The following is a 23723-nucleotide window of genomic DNA, read 5'->3' as shown; positions in this document are numbered from 1 at the left end:
TCTCAAGATTTTCATGCGTTTATATTCAGGTGTTATTGTAAACTGTTGTCGCTTAGGCTTGACCGGTTTCTAGAGTCGGTTATAAATCAAGAAGAATAATAGTAACATTACCTTCTAAACCTATCAGCCGAGTGAAAGAATGCGAAAGGTTTTAAGAAGAAAGATTCTGCACAAAAATACTACTGCAAATTCTGAAAAGCAAAGGACTATTCGATGTACATCAGAAAGATTGACTTAAACGATTGTTTCAAAAGAAAATACTGCCGGCGCCGTATGCTTTCTTCACTGTCTTTTGTTAAACGGAGTCAGGACTTTCGTCACGACCCGCGTGCCGAGTAAGACTAAACAATTTGGAATTATCCTTTTACCTGGTCGTTGTCTGGATGCTTTCCAGACAAATTACTCCCTCAGTCTCTACTCTCATTACTCTCATTACATTTTTGCGCATTGTTTCTCATTTGAGGTCATTCTTGTTATGCACGCTATTTCATCATAGTATGTATGATCTGAGTTGTTTTAAATGTCTTTCTAAGATCCAAGTGGTATGATTCGTACCTTTCGAAATGTTTTTCCTAAGATCACAAACAAAAACAGAATGTTTAGGAGAGGTCCACTACGCAGTAGTTTTAAAAATGTTACGGTTTAAATACCGTAGCATTTCACATTTTTAGCTAATTGCAGCATTTTTGTTTGTTTCTTTCGTTCTTTCTTTCTTTCCAGGTTTGATGAACATGTCTTTATCATCATCATTTTCGGTTTCTTTAAAAGGAAATTAAATAGAACTTCATATGTATCAAAACAATAAAAATATATTCATTAACGTAATTTATCACGGCAACAACTAGTGTCATCTGGCACTTTTGAAGGTTTGTGAGCTTGTTCTGAAGCCTCTTTGCAACCTTTAGAATTTGGTGTTGTTAATAAAACACAGACCCTCTCTACTTCTTCTCAGATGGAATAATTTCTGACTAAAATACATACTGGCTGGGGTTTTGCGAGAGCATCATCTACAGGCTCAGCTTCTGAAGAGGAAGAAACATCCCCAGACACTGGAGTTGGAAAGCCAATACCTACGGATTCAACCACTAGAAAGGTGCGCATGCCATCAGATGTGAGCCCTGAATCAACAGATATTGGTCTAACCTCTGAAGAGACAGTCACCAACTATCAGGGATTTTTTTTTTTCTTTTACATGGCTTTCTCTTGGCTTGTAAGGCAGGGGGATTTTCAGTCAAAGCTGTCTGTATTTTTCGAAATGATCTTTGCGAAACATCTTTGCTTTCTTTATGCACGAGTCACATTAAGGAACTACATTAACAAAAGACAAAGTGTAGTTTCCTATGTAACTCACTAGTTTGAGTTTCCAAAGCTATAAGATTTTGTTGTAAAAAAATTCTCTCATTAATCTATTCCTTTTTTTAGTTCTTCTACAAGTTTCTTCTCAGAGTATATTCTGAGCTGAGGAACTTATCTTCCACAGTATTTCATTAATTCCATACGCTTCACAAATACCATTTTTCTTGGGATCTAAAACCGAATATTCATTATAAGCAACCGTGACGAAAACTCCAAGAATGATCAAGAAGTTCTTTTAACTTTTGTTCCCATGGAGAGACCACGAAGTCGTGAGATCAGGACTACTATGTTGTTGCCTATGCAGATGCATTATTTTTTCCATAATTTTTTCCATTTTCCTCGTCAGGAGTTGTCGCATGCTTTGCTAAGGATATATGAGGGTCCAGCAGTACTTCATCAAGTAGTAAAGAAATAGGAATACAAAAATGAAAGCATGAATCCTGGAAACTCTAAAAGATTCCTTCACTAATTTCACCAAAAGAGAGCTAACGTCATGATTTCTACTTTATCTGTCCAAGAGGATGCCAGAATGTCACTTAGTATAACATACATATGAGCTACACCCGATGGATAGGACTAAAAGGGTAACAAGAGTAGAATTATCCTTAAAAGAATTATAACGCCTGGCCTGTAAAACCAGTCCATCCCTGGAACCCATAACCCATGGGCTAGTTCAGGAGACGAGTTACATTACGATTGAGCGATGTGAGTAGCTGAACTGATATCTCCTGTAAACATCTGTCTGGGTGACAATCCAGCCACAATACGAACTATTAACCTTAGAATCACACTGCAATTCTGACCATGTTATTCGTATCTAATAGGCCTGGAAAATTATTTGCGCGGAGAAATTCATGCCATTAAATAAGAGAGAAAATTCATATTTAAAGGACATTTCGACTCAGAACCAGGAATAAATTTCTATTGTTGAAGAGCTTCCTCATCCCTGGCATCGACTCCATTCTTTGAAGAAGTGGCTCAGTAAAAAGAATATATTAAAAATACGGCTTTAACCCGGTAAAAAGAGAAAAAAAGATTCGGGGTCTTATAAAACTTAAAGAGAGAACTGTAAGTTCTACTCGCGTAATTTCATGTATCATTGCTAACTACTGAGCTTAACATTTCATAAATTATTTTATTCAAAGGAAATAAAACATTAAATAATGACACCAGTTGAATTTTATGATATGAAACTGCATCATATCCAGATCGTAACCGTAATGGATAATGATAATTGTAACAATATATATATATATATATATATATATATATATATATATATATTATATATATAATGTATAGATGTGCGTGTGTGTGTACGTATAAATGTGGGGATAATACATCACCAATACTAAAGGGTACCAAAGGGGGTGGGGGGTGGGGTGGGAAGGGTTTCCCTGAAACGTGGCTGGTTCTGCTTGTAGATCTAGTAACTAAATGAACTCTACAAGGTTTATCATTACCTCATTTCGGTATAAATATGACTTGCTATCCGTAAAAAAAAATGGAGGGGGGTGTTAAGACCTCACTGGCACCATGGTGTTGGGGTGGAAGGGGGGTGACATGTATAGATAACCGAAAACGACAGATGTTAGTGCCTAATCCATAGTTTTCGAGGTCGCTGAAATGAATAGTGACTCCCGATGTCCTTTAATTCCAAATTCAGCCCCAATAATAATGGGGGTAAGAAGGGGTGAAATATAAAATGTCAAAAATGCTGGGTAATGAAATTGAAGCAATTATCTTAACAGGAAAGGGAGAGAGTAAGAGGGACAGGAACTGAGAGAGAGAGAGAGAGAGAGAGAGAGAGAGAGAGAGAGAGAGAGTTTATCAGTTGTCATTCAGTTTTTTCAGGCATCGCCAGATTGGTCAGCAAGTATTATATGTATGTGTGTTTATATATATATATATATATATATATATATATATATATATATATATATATATACATTGCTGTTAAACATTACCGCCTCACTTTATCTCAAAGGTCACATACCTAAAACTCAAGTAAGAGAGAATTATGACCAAACCCACATCACAAAGCATAAATGACATGAGAGAGAGAGAGAGAGAGAGAGAGAGAGAGAGAGAGAGAGAGAGAGAGAGAGAGAGATGCGTGTGTTCATGAAACATAAATATACAACTCAACTCATAAAATGCTAAATAAATGTACGAGAACGTATATCCACGCTGAAGCAGAGCGTATTAAGCTACACCTTTTTCTCAGCAAGGAAATCTAGTGGCATTAAATAAGAAGAATTAATTATTACGACCGTTTGTTAAACAAAATCAGGAAGCGACCTAACAAGAGAGAAATACAGTATTTACCCTTGTTACCTTTTGACCCACTATTTTTCGTTAGGGTCATTCTTGGTATGCGCACCATTTCCATTCGATGCGACTCGCACTGCACTGTTAAAATGCTTTTCCTCAAATCGGAAAAACCAATACGAAATTAATTCGGGAAATGTTCATTAAACGGCAATTTCATTCTTTAATATCAACAAAGAACGTCCATGGTACAGTGAACTCGTCGTTTTATTTGTTTCATTGTTCTCTTCTTCCTCTATTACCCAATCCCTTTCGTTTACATTTATGATAAAAGAGCGCTTTGGTAAGAAGTATCTTTTAAAGATTGTATTGTAAGTTTCTTTTTATCATATTCTCTCCTTAGAAAATGAACATTAAAGGTATAATGCTTAAAGATTCTCTCTCTCTCTCTCTCTCTCTCTCTCTCTCTCTCTCTCTCTCTCTCTCTCTCTCTCTCTCTCTCTCTCTCTCTCACAAGTCATATGTTTACGTATTTTCAAGTGTTTGTAAAACTAAGCAACTGATTCACTAATTACTAATCGTAACCTAACCTGTTCCGATCAACATATTATTATTACCTGTATTTTTACAAGTGTAAACCCGTTCTGGTAAACACATCATCATAATTCGTACTATTTCCCGTGTTTTTATAAGAAGTTCATCGCAATTGAGGATTTTCATCAATTAAATAAATGAGTGAAAAATTGAGGTAACCCTGAAGACCAGTTATGTATGGAATTTCAATCATCATGTAACGCTTAAAAATCTCAAACTGCTGGAATGATTTGAAATCCAGGATTCCACTTCTTCAATATGATACTGATATTGAAGCTTTAGGAAATATTTCAATTTAGGGAACACGATTAATGTGCCATGAAATATTACGAAATACAATGAACGGGAAGAGAAATATCGAAACATAAAAAAGATGATTTTATAGCACGAATCTGGAGCGTATGTCCTTCGGCAGGAATAAAAATAAGAGCAAAAATATTCTTAATTTTTTTTTATAAGACATCGTTGAATATTACTTCTTTTTTTATTTAAAAGGTCACGCATTTGAAATTCAAAAGAAAAAAACAAGAAAGAAAAGAGCTTTTTTGAAGTGAAATTCTCTTCTTAATGAGAGAGAGAGAGAGAGAGAGACGAGGACTGAGATGACGATGAGAGGGAGGAAGAGGCGAGAGAGAGAGAGAGAGAGAGAGAGAGAGAGAGAGAGAGAGAGAAAGTGATCGTATTTTGGGGATTTAATTTACTACCCATAGAAAGGCCATACAGAACGGAACGTGCAAGGTTTTATATTCAAGTTTAAATAGAGCGATGTAAGATTTTTTCCTTTTAGGAATAAGGTTTAATGACATTAAAGAGAAAGGATCAATGCTTTCCCACAAATTCTCGTCGAGGAAAAAAGCAGGGAGCCATCCACTAACGAGGAAACTCTGAGATAATGAGCCTCGATGCCGCTGAATAATTTCCCCTGTTTACACAAACAATAATTAACCCCATGTGCATTTAGTACCTCATAAACACACGCACACACACACACTGTATGTGATCGTATGTATGTAATTTTAATAGCCACAAAGTCCTCTTAACTTCTCGATTTCTCCAAGCTTAATGGATACGCTTGATACTACAAAGAGTACCCAGAAGGTGTGAAGAAATATAGACGTTAAAATGGCATTGTGGTTATTACAGTTACATAAGTATCTAGTAAAATGTTATCTGTAGACTATATAGTATAAATATACAGGGTGTAACACGAGTTTATGCAAATGTTTGAGGAAATGAAAGATGTCATTCTGAGTAGAAAATGTTCTATAAACTTATGCATTTTAAGGATTCTGTTGTCGGTGAGGTGAATTTTTAAAATAACCTTCATCATTAAATGCCAAGTAAGATGATGCGCACGGGATGTCGGAGTACACACGGCTATGGGGGGGGAGGGCGACTTTTGGGGAAGGAGCTGGTCACTTCACTTGTTACTCTAAACAGCCTCACTTTCTGGCAACTCCCCGCAAGAGCGTGTTCGGGTTACAAGTGTCAGAATCCTTATTCATTTCGTGAGCAAGAAATTGAAGACAATGCCTTACCGTTCCACGAGTCGGGACTAGGCCTATTTGTGTGGAATATGTAGATATGCAGTTTATTTATGGGTTTTGCTACAAAAAACTCCAGTTATAAAAAAAGGAAATCAGTGATTTTGCCGATGCGAATAAAATACTTCCAAATCAAATGTATTCCTTAGATACTGAACAAAGGGCAAAAATACAAGTATCAATAAAACCTTCTTCCTCTCCGTCAATGGTATTCACTGGAATCCGATAAACGAAAGAGAAACAAGCAGAATGGAATCTCTCCTCCATCAAAGATAGGCCTATTCATGAAACACCGATCAAAGATTTAAAACATGTTTTCAAAAATCTCTCGTTCTCCATCAAAAGTATTCATCATATACCAATCGAAGGGAAAAACACACTTTAAAAAATGCATTCGTCTCTGTCAGGTGAAAAAGAATGGAAACATGGAAAACTCACTTCTTCAGTCTTTCCTGATAAAGGTAGTACACATTCATGTAGTAACCGAAAGAGGTAAAAAAGCTTACGTTGTTCAAAGTGCAGTAACCTTCCTACCTTCATTCGCTCGTCATCATGATTAATGTCATTATCACTCATTCAGCATAGACCTAGTCCTAACTCCTGATTCAGCGATTCCGTGATATTTACACTACTCTCTTGATACGTAAACTAATCATTAAAATTAGATTACAATGAAGTCTGTTCACAGGTGATTTACTAATTGAAGGGACTGTAATGTTACATTTTAAAAAAATGCTAAAAAATACTCATAATTAAAAGACTAGCGATCCAGTTGCCTAATGCGCTTGATCAACCTTCCTCTCCCCCACCCCTATTATTCCTGACTGCTCAGACATACCATACGACATGTTGGCCAAGAGCAGCGCTAAGGAAAACTAGTTATTTTTAAAATTCGCCTCACCGATAAACAAAGCCTTAAAATGCATGTTTATAGAAGATTTTCTGCTCAGAATGATCTTTTCTTTCATTTCCCGGTATATTTGCATAAACTCGTGCTACAGCCTGTGTGTGTATGTTTGTGTGTATATATTATATATATATATATATATATATATATATATATATATATATATATACATACATAAAAATGCATATATGTGTATACTGATAAATATAAATGATAATTATAGAGAAATATATGACAAAGTGTCATTCAGGTTAAAATAAATCAAAAGAAACATTAGAATACTTCAAGGTAGTTTCTGTGCAAAGTATGGAGTTACAGAGGGGACACCCAGTATGTCCGAGAGGATGATCTCGCTGCTGATGAAATTATGCTGTGAAAAATTCATGGACAGGTGATTCATCCATGATTTATGAGCCAAAGGAGGAACGTGAAACATCTAGTCACTAGTCACTTAAGAATATTCTCTGGAGTTATTTACTGTTCGGAAAAACATATTATTATATGTATGTACTATATATGTATATTCATATGTTGTTGCCTTTACAAAGCATAACTCCCCCTCAGTAATTGCATTTAATGTTGTAAAATGTCTGTAATATGTTCAGATTCCATATTAAAGTTAGCTTAGTGTTTGAATAATTTATGTTCAGAATTTGCAAAAGCATAATCTATAAAGTTAAAAAACAAACGTAGAGTGAAAAGTGAGAGAAATAAGCATTGTTCGCAAAAGAGGATGTAAGCTGTCAACACATCAGCGCAAGAGTCCTTCGTGTTGAACCAGTATTGTTCGTCATTGTCTTACTGTAGCCACATGATGATTGCCCAAGATTGCGCAATGTTTCATCATAGCTTCTCGATTGTTCTGTGGCTTCATCGAAACGTTTAACTTACGTATGACTTACGAGATTATTCTTCAATTCGTTTTTAGTAATCAGGGATTCTATTATTATGAAACTGTTTGATATTACTGATAAATTAACCCTTATCTCTCTCGATTTGTCAATAAAAAAATTTGTTGACTTGTAATTCAAGTGGGAGACGAGATGAGTGTATCGAATCCAAAATGCTGTGATGTCACCGCTCGCTTGCGATTATAATTTAAAATAATTTCTTTCACGTTAAAGAGAATTTTACGTTCTGAAATTATGTCCTGTAAATAGTTATCAATAATCATAACATCATTCTTTCCTTCTCGTTTAAAAAGTTAATTTATTGAGAATTTTGCAGAAAACCTGGCCCTAAAATAATTTGACGTCATCCATTTTGCATCTTTTTGATCAGTAGTTCCCATTGAAAAGAGGGTCATTCTGATATTCAAGACAACTTGCGTTGGTTGTTAGCTTTGGAACGTTGGGAGCTGGTTCAGTCTTTACTCTCTCTCTCTCTCTCTCTCTCTCTCTCTCTCTCTCTCTGTCCGACCGAGGGAGATTTTGATTTTTATATTAATGTACAGATTTTGTGCTTACATGGTCACTCGTAACTTTTAGATTTATTTAATATCTTAATAGCATTGTGTTTATTAATGGACTGCGAAAGAATATATAGTGAATTTGGAAGCTGCAGCAAAAAGGAAAAACTGGTACCAGGTAATGTATTATTACAAGTTTTAAGTGCGCTTAAAAGTTATTGAAAGTGTTTAGGTAAAATCATTGAATTTTTTACATATTGCCAATTTTTGTGTTCTGTATTTAATTCTTTTGAGGTGTATTTTTTGTATGTTCTTCAAGCTTTATATTTTCTTAGTGTTTTGACAATTTCGGTACTTTTCTGCATTTTTCTGCATATTTTTGGATTCACAGTTTGTTTGTTTAACTTAGGTGTTTCTTAGCGATTTAACATTGCATATTTGATTGAATTTAACACTTGTGAATTAATTTGCATTTACTTAGATTTCTTTTCAAATATTAATTATTGTTTAACACTTTAATTTTGATTGGAAATTTTAATTTCTTGATTAAATTTTCAAGTGTTAAATCAAATCAAATATACAATGTTAAATCGTTAAGAAACATCTGAAAACAATTTGCGATTCCAAAAACATGCAGAAAAATTTGAAAAGTACCAAAATTGACAAAACACTAAGAAAATATTAAGCATGCAGAACATAAAAAAAAAAAAAAAAAAAACACTTCGGAGGAACTAATTACAGAACACAAACATTTGTAATGTGCGAAAAATCAAATAAATTTACCTAAACACTTTCAATAATTTGTAACTTGATAAATTAAATTTGATTTAATTTTGATTGATAATAAATTCAAGAATTACGTGATTTCTGCATTGTTTTCTAGTAATTGTGAATTTCACTTATAAATTTTGAGTTTAAAAATAATTTTTTTTTGTATTTAAAATTTTTATAAGTGTTTCATTTATTGACCACCTGTAATAAAATTTTATTTAGGTAGAAATATAGAGTGGTAAGTGTGCTGTTTTCCTTCATTTTTCGTGAAGTGAGTTAGAACCAGTTGAATACTAAGACTTAATTAATTTAGTCTCATATAAGATTACCTCACTCTTCTTTTACCGAGCTTAGTCTGATTTCTTGCATGATTAATAAATTTTTAAGGGATGACTGTTGCCTTTAGAGTAATTAGTCGTATTTTATCTGCGATGAAGGCTAAGGTGTCTGGCTGTTGTGAGGTAACTATTTTTGGATTGGTAAGCTTCGTCGCTCTCTCTCTCTCTCTCTCCCTCTCTCTCGTCTCTCTCTCTCTCTCTCTATCTATATATATATATATATATATATATATAATATATATATATATATATATATATATATATATATATATATGTATATATATATATATCGATATATATATACTATATATATATATATATATATATATATATATATATAGATATATAGATATTAGATGATAGATAGATAGATAGATAGATAGATATACATATACACATATATACAATAATATATATATATATATATATATATATATATATATATATATATATTATATATATATAGGTTTATTATCATAATGTATGTATATATTTATATATATATATATATAATATCTATATATATATGTATATTATTATAATATTTATTATATATATACTACATATATGGTTTATGTATATATATATATATAGATATTATATAATATTTAAAGTATTATATATATATATATAGATAATAATATAATAAAATAGATATAATAAAAATAGTATTATATATATATATATATATATATATATATATATATATATATATATTATATAATATATATATTTATATTTATATATTATTAATATAATATATATATATACAGGGTGTTTCGAAATTAGAGGCCCCCCTCTACAGCATAAACTAAAATTGATATGGACAAAAACAAAAGTAATTCAGAACAGGTATTTGTTGAAGTTTCTCTCTGAGTATTTAATATTTTCTGTGGCCTCCATCTGCCTGTACCACAGCCTGCATTCTTGAGGGGTATGATTTCAGTAAACTACAAAAAAAGCTGAGACTCAAACTCCATTTCCGTGAGCACTTCGGTCACCTCTCTTCGCAGGTTGTCGAGGCTTGGTATACCATCATAGTTCATTGTGCGCACTTCAACACGATCCTATAAGATACCAAAGCTTTCACACGCGTTAAGGTTAGGGGAGCTACCTGGAAATTCAATTGATGAGAAGATATCGATACCACTGATTCGAATCAGCTCCTGTGTCTGAAGAGCCTTGAAATATGGTGCCTCATCATGCAAAAATGTGACTTCTTCAACAGATAACACATTTTCAGGATCTTTGAGGAAAGGAAATACTCCACCAGTAAGCACAGTTTCTCTGAAGTATTCACCATTCCATGACTGTCCGTTTGGCTGTGAAACAGAGAAAAATTCCCAAATATTCAGGAAATTTCACAACTTGGTAATAGCACATGTCATCGCTGATATCATCCAACTTTACAGCCCAAATGATGTCATTTTTATGATTTGGCTTCCTGACTGTGTAAATGAAGAATTCATCTGATGCGGCAACATGGAGAAAGTCAGCTACATTCCAATCTTTAAGAAATGAACCGCAAAATCATGCATGGTCTTCTCTCTGTTACTGAGTGATGTTGGGCTTGCTGATAACATGAAATGGCTTGATACCAGATTTTTTCAACTCACGATATACAGCACTATAACTTCTCTTCTTTTCCCTTTTTGTTTCTAGTTCAAGTGCCAATTTATGTAAAGACTTTCTTGGTCTACCCACTGCCTCAGCTATGATGTCTTTTGACTCCTGAGAAAGGACTTCAGGCCTTCCAAGATTCTCACTCTTTTTGCGATGACATTCATATGGATTTTTGTTCCAGTTTCTTTTAACAAAGGAGTTATCTCTTTTAATGTATTTAGCTATCCAGGAACGTGAAAAGAAGGATGCGCCAGCATCTATGGCCTCTCTGAAGGTTATAGCCCGGATTCGGTCAATCCATCTGATTTCCTCCGAGTCGTTAGCCATGGCTGTATCTAACTCCGTCACTCAGTCTGAAAACACAAGAAATGTAAAATGAAAAATAGCTTAAAGAAACTTGAGATAATGTACCTGGAGATAGGCAATAGCTGAAAACTTCACAACTTTCCATTTGTTCTGTGGAGGGGAGGGCTCTAATTTCGAAACATCCGGTATATATATATATATATATATATATATATATATATATATATATATATATATATATATATTGGAAACAATAGCAATTAACAAGTAGATAACTACCACATCATCTGCCACTTGATGAACCTAAATCTCATAGACAGTCCGTCAAATGTCCAGGCACGAATGACGTCACTCGCCTCTATTTCCATCAGTTCAAAACCTGTTCCAAGCCATACATCCACTAGATCAATCACATGCATGACAGATTCCTCATTTATTTCCCCTTCTCATCTACTTAGACAGTGTGTTAATAAGTAAAAGTAAATAATATATATTTATACATACATATATATCTACATATATAAATATATGGGGAAAATGCATCTGTCCGAGGAGGCAAATGTAGCACTATGTGAGAATTTGTAAAAATGTTGATAAAAAGGGGTATTTGTACTGAAATAGGACTAAACTCCCATGTAAAAGAAAAAAAATTAGTGATAGAACAGATCTAAAAGACATGCAAGGCAATAGAAGCAAAATTATGGCTCTTCACGTCACTATGGATCCTCACCGATGACTGGATTTGTTAAATCGACTATACTTGATATCTTTCACAATTTATTTAGAATACTGTACTGCCTTAGGTGTACCGACGTTCATTACAATAATTAAAGAGAATTCTAAAATACACCTCGTGCCCTTTCAGTTTTACTGAGAAATAGGAAGTGAAACATTTAAATTTATTATTATTATTATTTCCATTTTCCTTATAATTTCTTGCACGTCAATATTGGCCAATTATTGACCAATATCGACGTGCAAGAGAGGCGAGTTACAAGAACATTTAAAATACGCAATATAAAATCAATTCGCACAATGCAGCCGTCATTTTCAACATAACACGCTTGATAGGGGGTCTTCCTCCTTCATATTAATCATTATCCTAGAACAAAATCGGAAGATATAACTTAGTACTTACAAATTCCGGAAAGTAATTACAGACACGTTTCACACACCTGTCCAATACCATTTAAGTCATTTCTATCAGCACTCATCTACGGAGATTTTTTTTTTTTTTTTTTTTTTTGTAAAATATCCCTAAGCACACCTAATCCTTTTCCAGATCCTGAACGCAGAAACTCGAGCAGTGGTGACGGAGGTAACTTCAAACACACCCCATTTCTCGGTGCAAGGTCTGGCCCCCGGGGGAGACTACCTGGTGAAGGTGACAGCAGTTAATGAAAAGGGAGCCTCTAAGCCTTACGTTCTGGCAGGCTTTGAACTCAAAGTGGCTGAAAACAAGATAAGTGAGTCCTCCTCAAACCTCTTTGGTTGCTTCCTGGTGCCTAGGAAAGATTTTAATGGGATGATGTTTATACATACATACATAAACTATTATATATATATATATATATATATATATATATATATATATATATGTGTGTGTGTGTGTGTGTGTGTGTGTGTGTGTGTGTGTGTGTGTGTGTGTGTGTCAAACCGAAGCATTTTCCTTCACATAATCCAATGGTCAAGTCGACTGTCTTATCACGGTGTCTAAACCAAAGCACACGGGTTCGAATTATGAGTCAGTGTAGATGCACTTATCAATTATACGTAGTTCTCTTAAAAGTGTAATTTATGGCTTAATATTTAGGAATATATATACTTGTATATATACATGTATATTTAGGAATATATATACATGTATATATAGCTGAAATTTATCTGTAATTCTATTTTACAAAGTAAATTTCCATATGCTCTTGAATAAGTATGTAAAGTCATTCCATTTGGAAGCCTTAAAGATGGACACTTTCCTCCTTCACTTTGTTTCTCTATTAACGTACTGAAGAAGCAGTTCAGCTAAGTGAATCATTCAGTAATTCGAGATGTAAATGTTGATTATAGTGAGGCATATAAGACAAAATTCAAAACGACAATAGATAAAAAAAATATTTAAAAAGGTAACATTTACCTTTGCCCCAACTGGAAACTGAAAGCTAGATTACAGTATTCCGACGTAGTTACACGGCAATCTGTGATTTGGACGACATGCTTTATTGGAAAGGAGATTCCTCCCTAAGGAACTGATAGGGCAATGGCAGCAATAATAAATCCTCTTTCGTTGACGGAAATTGATATTTGGAGTGCAACGTAATAACTGATGCGAAAATCCATCATTCGCGTTTCTCATATGCAGCGATTTATGAGAAAGCCTGACTTAGTATGAAAGACATTTTGAGCAATGTGGTCTCAGAATAGACAAAGGTAAAATGGTGATTATGAAAAGTTTGACAGGAGTTTTGAAAAAATACGATAGTCTCCTCCTGAATACTAAGAAGTGGGGTCGTGATGTAATGAATGGAATGCTGCCATTAGAAATGTGTACAAGACTCAAGTCTGAAAATAGCAAAAGAGGTTTTCTATTGCATTGTGAATAAAGATTGTTAGGAGGCAGATACATCTATATGGAGCATGTATATCCATTAATTAGGCACACCAAGTCCACTGTCAAGGAAATTTTATGCTAGATTGTTTCACCGTACTACTTATTTTAGCGCGATTATGCGTTTAACTTTTGGCTGCTGGGTAGCATGGGACAGTGTTATTGTTTACCTAATCCTTCAAATTTACAACATTACTTTATAAACAAGATTTGATTTTCAAAATTGCGAAGTGTATGCCTTTCCTATGTGCAAAAATTATTTTTAAATTATTATTTTGCATCATTTCAGTAGCATTCAGCTTACAGGGTGCATTCGTTATCAGTATGATTACAGTCAAATTTCTAAACGTTTGTAATGAAACTTTGACAGCCATGTTATTAAAACTCGCGGAATTAAGAAAATGTACAAATCATAATAAATATTTAATGTCTCGAAGCACTTTTTTTCTCATTTTTTATAACACTGTAGTAAAACCAAAGGAATATTGTTCTTTGACAAACCAATTTTTTTTTATCTAGAAATTACCCAGAATTCCATGTAAGAGGATTAAGACTGAGAAGTTTAATAAGAGGGTCGAGGAGCAACATACGAGGAGCTTTAGGTTAAGAATTGCAGATCAATAGAAGGACATGAGATGAAGATTTTGAGAGCCTATCTTCCCGAAAACAAGTTCGTAATCACAGTACGTAGTGGTAGGAGGGATATGGAAATTATGTGTTCGTTGAAGAAAATGTAATTTTCAAAAATTCGGTTGCCACGCAGAGGAAGGAAGGGTTCCCAGTAAAGGAGATGCGAGAGTGGAAATAAAAGTGCACGGGAGAACGTGAGGGGAATGAAAGAAATGGAAATGAATGCTTGATGAGAATATACGCAAGTGTTTTCAGAAAGGAAAGGGAATTCGGTGGGAAATTGTTTGATTGATTAATGAGCAAAGGACTTCAGGACGAGAGAAGGGAGTGTGGTTTCAGGAGCCTTTTGTTAATTTTTAATTACGGCAGTAGAAGCTTCAAGACGATTAAAATGACCAGGAAAAGTGATATCATAACTAAAGACGCAAATCAAGATATGCTTCCACAAATGGATGCTAATTCCGAGAGACATTTCACGAATAATGGATTTATTTCATGTAAGTAGGAGAGCCGACTGAAGCAAATCAGAAAGAGATAAATATCAACCTAAGAATATATTTGGAAATAATTGTTTATAGTAAGAAGAAAGACTTTTCAAATATAAAGACTCCAAGTGATATTGGAGCAACGAGGTAGTTGCTGTTATAACAATTTGATTATAGCGTTGTAATCTTGTGAAGTAATGCCCTTGGAAACCAATGTATTATGTATATGATATTAAATGCGGAACAATGTCTAAAACGTAAGATTAGACGACAAGAAATTTTCAAATTCGAATTATACATAAATAAAATTCATGAGTAATGAACTAAACTATATGGTGAAAAGGCGATTACTTGTAAAAACAATAGGCTATCTCAGAACCAAGCCATTGCAAAAAAAAACTCAGGTCATCAACTGGAGAATGGCTGCATTTTCAATGGGAGCAATAGTTTATGTCATCATGAATATATTAATTAATAATAAAAGAAATGTCCTATTTCGTCTGAACAACCGCGGCCAACATTTTAAATTGGGATAAAAAACGTATATTTTTCCATTCCTTATTTCAGTGTTTAACAATTAACCCTGTTTACTATTGGTTTTTATGAAAGAAGATTTGTGTTTACTCTGGCCAATAAAGAAGATTATAAGATTATTTCAGTATTTTTACCATCCATTTCCCTAACTTTTCTGGATTTATCGTATGTTAATTCTTCTTACGTTTTATGTCACAAATAGATGATCCAAGTTCAAGCGAGTCATCTCCTTTACTGGCTGTGTTCCTGGGCGTCGTCTGTGGCTTCGTCTTCATATTCTTGATTCTGATATTAGTCAGTCGAATCCGAAGCCGACGCCGACATGCGCATCTGAACGCAGCTTCAAACAACAACAAACACCGTGGAGGAGATGAAAAAAGGTTAAACTCCTCTAAAATCTCTCTCTCGCTCTCTCTCTTCCTCTCTTCTCTCTCTCTCTCTCTCTCTCTCTCTCTCTTGGGGAAAATAATACGAATGGTTTTCCTTAATCAGGAAATTCTTAGCGAAATTTGTTGCCTCTTCGTGGTCTCCGAGTTGGAACGCTATTATTTTCCAGAGCAAGTTATTAATTTCCGTCACGCGTTGCTACGTTACATATCACTAAAATGTACCATCGCATTTCTCAAGGTACAACGCAAGGTAGGAAACATATTTTTGGTGTACGTATTTTTCACATCACATTCTAATTACGTGGTCCTGTACGAGTTACGCAACATCCGTTATGGAAAAGTAAGGGCGCCATCATAAAGCCACTGATATGGCACGCTGTATTAGGCGGGGGACGAGGAATATCAAGGTAGTCTCTCTCTCTCTCTCTCTCTCTCTCTCTCTCTCTCTCTCTCTCTCTCTCTCTCAGGTACATCATTTACGTATTATCACTTCCTTTTGATCATTAAAACCGTTCAGTGCAATGCAGAGGCTTTCAGTTATAAGGCTTTTTATGGCGAAATGCGAAGTCAAGTAAGTTTCTCTGGAAGTCTGCAGTTTCAAATATTATCAATGAGCGTCAGTCCTCACCAAGTGTAACCATGGATACGTAAACGAACGATATTTAAGAACAGTAACAAAGAACTGCTGAGATCCTCACCGCTTTAATATGGGTACCATGACGCCTGAGCAGCAGATAATCAATTATATTTATTACTCACCTTAAGCAAAAGGTGTCACACTTTGACGAAACGAGTGCCGCAATCATAAAAAAATAAAAATGATAGATACCCATCACAGCGTCACCAGCAAGAGAAGAATTTAATATTTCAGAATCAAAACACTGGTTCGAGTTTCTCGCTTTATTAAGTCTCAATATCGCTCGTTGGAACAAAAAACAAAATCATCTTCCTCAGTGTCATCAAAACTACACCAAGAGTTCTTTTCAAAACATTGATGATAATCAGTAATTACTTGAGATCTCTAATGTTTAAACTAACAAGCAAACAGGCACGGTTGAATGCATAGCTTTGATGCAAAGAAGTTTGCAATAATTAGAATTGTTACCATTTCTCGTTCAATGATCTCTTTAAGCATGAAGCTTATATCCTGGTGTGTGATATTTAGGAGATGATTTCGTAAACTTAATCATTAGAGAATATTTGTTATTAATACTGCTATTACTGTATGTCAAAATGAACAGCATACGGAAATGAAGGGCTAACATAAATATGAAAATACTTATCAAACACAAACTGCTTAGAAGCTTCGACACTGACGTGACCATAAGGTTCAAACTGGCAAAACTGAAATCTGATTAAATTGTCGATGTAATTTTTCATCGCAAAAAGCATACAGATATTTTACCCGAATGTAAAACACTTAAGCTGCGGGAAATCTATGCCCTTTGAAGTCCCAGACAAGTGGAGCGATTAAAATGTAATTGATGCATTTTGTCTAATATGAAGATATTATCACAAATATGTGGCAAATTATGAAGCATTTAAATCTTTAAAAATCTATGATCTTGACCGTTGACCTTCAACCATTGACCAATTTCTCTCAAAAGATAGATCTTGAAAACATGGTCTAATCATTATTTTCATAAGATTTCATCAAAATATGTTAATTAATGACAGATCTTTCACTTAGAGCGCTGTAGTATTTCTATTTACCATTACAAAGTAACAAGGAATACTTTAAGTTTCATTTACTAATGCTAACAGACCTTTGATCTGTTCTTCACGAACTTCAATCATTTCAATCAGCTGGTCTTGGTTGCTCTAAACAATGAATTATACACCTGGAGTGATCGAGAGAGAGAGAAAGAGTATACCCTCATGTACTCCAATCGAATCTCAGAGCTTCCTTTGGAGATAAATTCTACTCTTGGTTTTTTATTTATTTATTTATTCATTACTTTTGACTGGTACCAAGTACTATTATTGCAATAAAACCTCAACTTTATTATAACATATAAACGACAAAAAAATACAAAATTTCCTACGTAACATCTTAATGAGTAAAATCTTACTTTTGATTATTTCAGCATAAACATCGACAAAATGCCCCGATGGATAAACTGAAACAAAGAATTTGAGTGACTAGTGACAAAACCATCAAATAAAAAAAAATGAAAAATAAAAAAACAATGAGATCTACTTGCAGAAAGTTACCTCGGGAGTATTTTCCATTAATAATGTACTCATATCTCATACTTTCCAGTTCCACTCTCCCCATCGAGAAACGATTCTGTTTCGGAAACTAATGAGAGAGATCTGGAAGAGGACGACGATGTTGATGAATATAGCGGAGAAAATTCTGCCAAAAGCGATCTGGGCCAAGATGGTCCGGATGCTGGTGTGGGGTCTGCCGGAAGTGGATCTGCTGGCAAAATCGATCGTTTGAAGGTTCGTGACTTTGAAGAAAACTGGAGGGTTTTCATTTTCACTGAGGGCTTTATTGTTATATTTTTGGTACAAAACAGAAGGCTTTTTTAGAATATGTGTACTAGGCAACCCAAGTTTACAACTCATTTGAGAATATTTATATTACAAACCCAAATATCCTACATATCTATATCTATATATATATATTATATATATATATATATAAGATATATATATATATATATAATATATATATACATACACACACATATATATATATATATACACACACACTATATATATATATATATATATATATATATATATATATATATATATATATATATATATATATATATATAGTTTACGAGCCACTTCTTACCAGACAAGTATGTATTTGTACTAATCACCACAATGTCCTCTTAACTTCTCGAGAAGTTAAGAGGGCATGGTAGTTACTCCAATTATATATATATATATATTATATATATATATATATATATATAATATATATGTATATATATATACATATAATATCATAGGTAATATATATATATATATATATATATATATATATATATATATAATATATTATAATATTATATATATATATATATAGGAACAGATTTAGAAGAGTAAATATTTTTTGTAGAGAGCATTTATAGCCTGTATAATAAGACTGACGCATAAATAAAGTTCGAAAAACAGACAGGGACTAAATGGGGTAAATGTGAGTTTAAAGACAGGGCGTTTCTAAAGGCTGTGTAGATTATTTATAAATAGAGTAAGAGAGAACTTAGAGAAAGGGCTGGATATATAGGATAAGACACGAAGTCATGGATGGAATAGGAAGTAGATAGTTTTCACCTTTTCATTCCTTGTACTCCAATTATACCATACAAAAATTTAAACTCAGTTTCTGCCTCTTTTCCGTCATCCATATCCATAAACATGAGTTGACCTAGTACCCTTCATACATTCTAACTTTGGTCCCTATTTGCACTTTTCTTCCCCTCTAACTTCTTTAATGGGTCATGCGACCTTCTTTGCTTCAAATGCTCTGCAAATCTGCTCTTCTTCGCTCTACGAAAGGGTCACCTTGTATTCTATCCAGCGTAGCTTCTAGTTTTCCTGTCATTAAATCGCACAAAGATCTGATTCACGATCGTTCATTAAACTTTTTCTACAAATTATTTTTGCACAGCCAAATATTAACGTAGTTTTAATTTTCGTGGTCCCTTTACTAACGGTATTAGTGTATGCATAAACTCTTTCATTAGTGTCTTGATAACTCCAGTTAGAAAACGGTATTACCATATTGACTAGAAGTTCAAATTTGTGTGTCACATTTTATCCTCCATCATTATCTTATTCTAAACACGATAACCCGCTTCCGAATAGAAGCTCCACTCGCATGACCCATGAGTCCTTTGTAATTCTCCAAATGTTGCAGGAACCCGAAGACAAAGAATTGAAAATGTCCACGACATATGTGCCGGAATCTTCGACCCTCCGCAGAAGCGGGTCGTCGTCAGAGGCGGAGGAACTTCTCCAGCCACGACCACAGTTGCTCCACTCGACTGACCTTCCACACCACTCGACTTCGACCAACCAGAAGTACTACGCTTTGAAGATCAACTGTACGCGTCAGAGCAATGAGAGTTTCGTGTAGGTGGAGGTTTTCTTAAGTTTACAGTGTCATTTTCATTTGATTGAATGAAAAGTAGATTTTTTGTGAGGGGGGGTGTGTTTAGATGTAAACAACGTGCTCTATAATCGAAAGGCTGAATTGAAGACATTTTTTTAAATTGTCAAAAAAAAAAAAAAAAAAAAAAAAATAGCCATGAAGATGTTTTCATCAACAGAAGCAAATCAGACTGAGTTGACATTCTTCGATAAATCAAGCAGTTTTAAATAGAAATTAGAGACGTTTTTGTCTGCAATTATTCAGAAGGTAACAATTAACTTTAAGTACAAATGGTTGTACATCAGAGACTGGAATTTTACAAATGAAAAAACGTACATATCATGGATATATTAATTCCCGTCAATTACGCGTGCAGCCAATTCAGATGAATAGAGACCTAGTATTCCAAAGTGTTAAGCAAATATGGCAAGACAAAAAAAATCGCAGACCAAATCTCTGAATGAAAAACAGGCAGAAGAGAATGAGAGGGATCATAGACATTGTTTGTAAGCTAAATGCTCTACTGGATTTATTGCTGTTCGTACTAAACATAAGATATAGCTACCATCTTCTTTAATGTTAAATGTTTATATTTTAATCAAGTGGAATAAACGTTTACATGCTTTTTGTATGACGCTGTTTTCTTCCAACCCATTTAACAAAACTAATTGACTCGGATCTCTGTGGGGATTAATTTCCCTGTAATCGTCAAGTTTCCGTCATATGTTCATAGCTAAAAACGTCATCATTTTACCTGGAGAGAATTTAACTCAATTCATAGCTGTGTTAAGATCATTTCAACTAAGAAATTAATTAATTGTTTTCATAGAAATGCAATACATCATACTTCGACTACATATCAACCTAAGAGCTAGGTATCTTATTCATTCCATGCAACACAAGAACAGACACACGCACAAGTGTTTGCGTATATGTATACGTATATAGTATATATAAACATAAAAAGTACTATATATAATATATATATATATAGATACTTGTGTATGTCCGCTTATTCCGTGAAATGACTACGATACCTAGCTCTCAGGTTGATATGTTGTTGAAGTATAAAAACAAACCATTCATTCTTATTTATATAACATGCATATATTATAATTATAATTATATAATATATATATATATATATATATATATATATATATATATATGTATACATACACACATATATACAAATATAAACATGCATCTATTTTCAATAGACACGTAACGCTTTAAATTTGTCGCTCGGACCTCCCGTCCGTGAGTTCGATTCCTGTCACGCAATGTGAAAGTGTCTTCATTTATTCACGGGCTGGATAACAGTCTTTTAGACATAAGCGTATCGGAAAAAAAAAGTCGAGGAATCAAGAAGTTAATTAAAGCGTTATGGGATCATTGAAAACACATGCAGAGGCTTTGATGGGGTCCAATTTCACCACAAAGAAGCTTCATAAATTTGCAATAGTGTTTGTCCCGCGTAAAGGTCATGATGAGTATGATCTAAATTCCAACTGACATCCGAGTACACATTTCTTTTCTCGTGTATTGCTGGCAAAGCATACATTAAGATTATTTAACTTTGATATTTTTTGCGATGTATGACCATGAAAAGTAAAGATAGCAATCCTATCACATACTCCAAAAAATGTTGCATCCAAAGACACACATACACATATGTATACACATGTATATATGTTTTGCATATAAATATATTTATACACACACACACACACACATATATATTATATATATATATCTATATATATATATATATATATATATATATGTGTGTGTGTGTGTGTGTGTGTATGTGTGTGTGTGTGTGTGTGTGTAAGGCCGGAGCTTCAACTCAGCATACACATCTAGTAGGACGTTTCGCAATTCTTTAGAGCAATGAAACATAAGAAACCATTCGAAAATTTGTTAGACACACTTAACAGTACAGATTTTTGTCATAGGCGAAGTGAAGAACAACAACGAGGTGACCATCTTGGAACCCATAATCATAAAAAAAAGGCCGCACCACCGTTATATACTGAGACTTCCCCAGCTGAATTTATAGCCAAGCACGGGTAACTGATTTTCCTCGCTTCTCTCTTATCTACTAGGACATGAGTTAGTGACAGTCTTTCTCTCATATACTTAGGCGAGTCATATTCAAATTTGAACGATCTCCTTTTATTTTGCCGTTATACTGCGTTATCACAAAGTATGTTAATGGGTTATTAATATGAAAAACTAAAGTTCGCAAAATATTTTTCATCGTCGAAAATACGACTTCAAAAGTGTCGCCAAACTTTGACATTAATCATAAACTCTAAAAGTACAGGATGCCTTTCCCTGACATCTCCTTCGTGATACACACACACACACACACACACACACACACACATATATATATATATATATATATATATATATATATATATATATTATATACATACGTATTTATATATGCGTGTGTGTATACATATATATACACACATATATAAATATATATATATATATATATATATATATATATATATATATATATATATAGAAATATATAGGGAGAGATAGATGGCAAAAGGATCTCCGTTTAAATCCAAGGGGAGCAATGAAACATTATAATAATAATACGAAGCGTGCTTCCTAAATGCTTTGAAAATCCTAAATTAGTGGGCGAAAGCTTACTTTTTCGCATAGTGCAGTTAACCTATTAAAGTATAATGAACCTTTCCCTAAAGGTAGCGTTTTCTTTTAACCACGAACGGAAAGGAAACAGCTGAGGATGACTGGTTGAACCTCTCAGTCAAAACTCTTGAAGTGGATTTGAGGTTCCACGGCAATTCCTCACGACCGGTTTCATCCGGTTGCAAGGTGCTTGAGTCATCGAAGTTTAGGTCGATCACGTCTGCTGGAATGTGACTGACGGTGACTTCATGTGCAAAACGAAAACCAATCAAAACTTTTCCTTTTTTGGGGGGCTGTGAAGCCGGCAAACTCGTCTAGTTGGTTGATTTTAATGTATAATCGTTTTTTTTATCACTGGACCGATTATCATCAAATTATAAATCATCTTTCCATCTACAGTGACTTTATGCTGTTGAAGTTCGCTTGTCACGAAGATTTAGTGATACCCGTCATCTCGCTACATCCTAAAATCTATAGGTAATTTAAATGTAAGCAAAAAACTGCATAAATCTTTCAATATTTAGGAAAAAAATTGACAAAATAGTCAAGATATACCCAACATTCGTCTGTTCAACTACTTTGCTTGGAAGTTAAAAGTTTGGCATGAAATATTTTGAACAGATACTATTTTTCCTCTAGCAGTAATAGAATAAATGTGAAAAGCTGTAAATAACATCCAATCGATATTGTAGATGAATTGCATTCGTAAAAGATCTGTAAATATTAAGTAAGCACTATTTAACAAATTGGTTAAGTGGCATTATTTACTTTCTTTTAAGGAATCTATGAAAATAAGCCTAGAATTAAATTTCTTTTTATATGAGCATCCCCATACTTCTTTACCCTGTGTCTCTTTTGGACAACCATTTTATAAATTGAAAAGATGAAATCGATGTCTTGGTTTTATCCCTTAACTTAACAAGCACCTTTTAGCGATGAAACGAAAAATGAGTACAGGAAATTATGTACGAAAATGGTGCTGAAAACACCTTTCCCAGGAATCAAACTGTAGATACTGACTGGGAATGATATAAAAGGAAAGCGGAGACAGAGAAGGTAAGAATTCCTGTGGCGAAACGCACATGCGCTGTAGCCCAAGCTCTTCGGGAATCACAAGAGAATTGTTACAGATGTGTTGATAAGTACCAGATTTATCCCAAATGAGAAACAGA

At 33.9% G+C, this 23723-nt stretch overlaps 1 protein-coding gene and 1 long non-coding RNA gene across 2 annotated transcripts in view; one reads left to right on the top strand and one right to left on the bottom strand.

The window, feature by feature from the left end:
* The window catches only part of LOC135211216 (hemicentin-2-like), a 222157-nt gene extending 201665 nt beyond the window's left edge, over positions 1–20492 (top strand). Inside the window, exons 15-18 of the mRNA XM_064244453.1 lie at positions 12401–12584; positions 15575–15747; positions 18024–18209; positions 19642–20492. Coding sequence (XP_064100523.1) covers positions 12401–12584; positions 15575–15747; positions 18024–18209; positions 19642–19860 — 762 coding nt within the window. The 3' untranslated portion in view covers positions 19861–20492. The remainder of the gene's footprint in view (positions 1–12400; positions 12585–15574; positions 15748–18023; positions 18210–19641) is intronic.
* LOC135211220 (uncharacterized) overlaps positions 1–23723 on the bottom strand; it is a 240986-nt gene that overhangs the window by 15149 nt on the left and 202114 nt on the right. The window lies entirely within an intron of this gene.

The sequence above is a fragment of the Macrobrachium nipponense genome, chromosome 4 (genome assembly GCF_015104395.2).
Source record: "Macrobrachium nipponense isolate FS-2020 chromosome 4, ASM1510439v2, whole genome shotgun sequence".
Classification (NCBI taxonomy): Eukaryota; Metazoa; Arthropoda; class Malacostraca; order Decapoda; family Palaemonidae; genus Macrobrachium; species Macrobrachium nipponense.
This window is presented reverse-complemented; position numbering and strand designations above follow the sequence as displayed.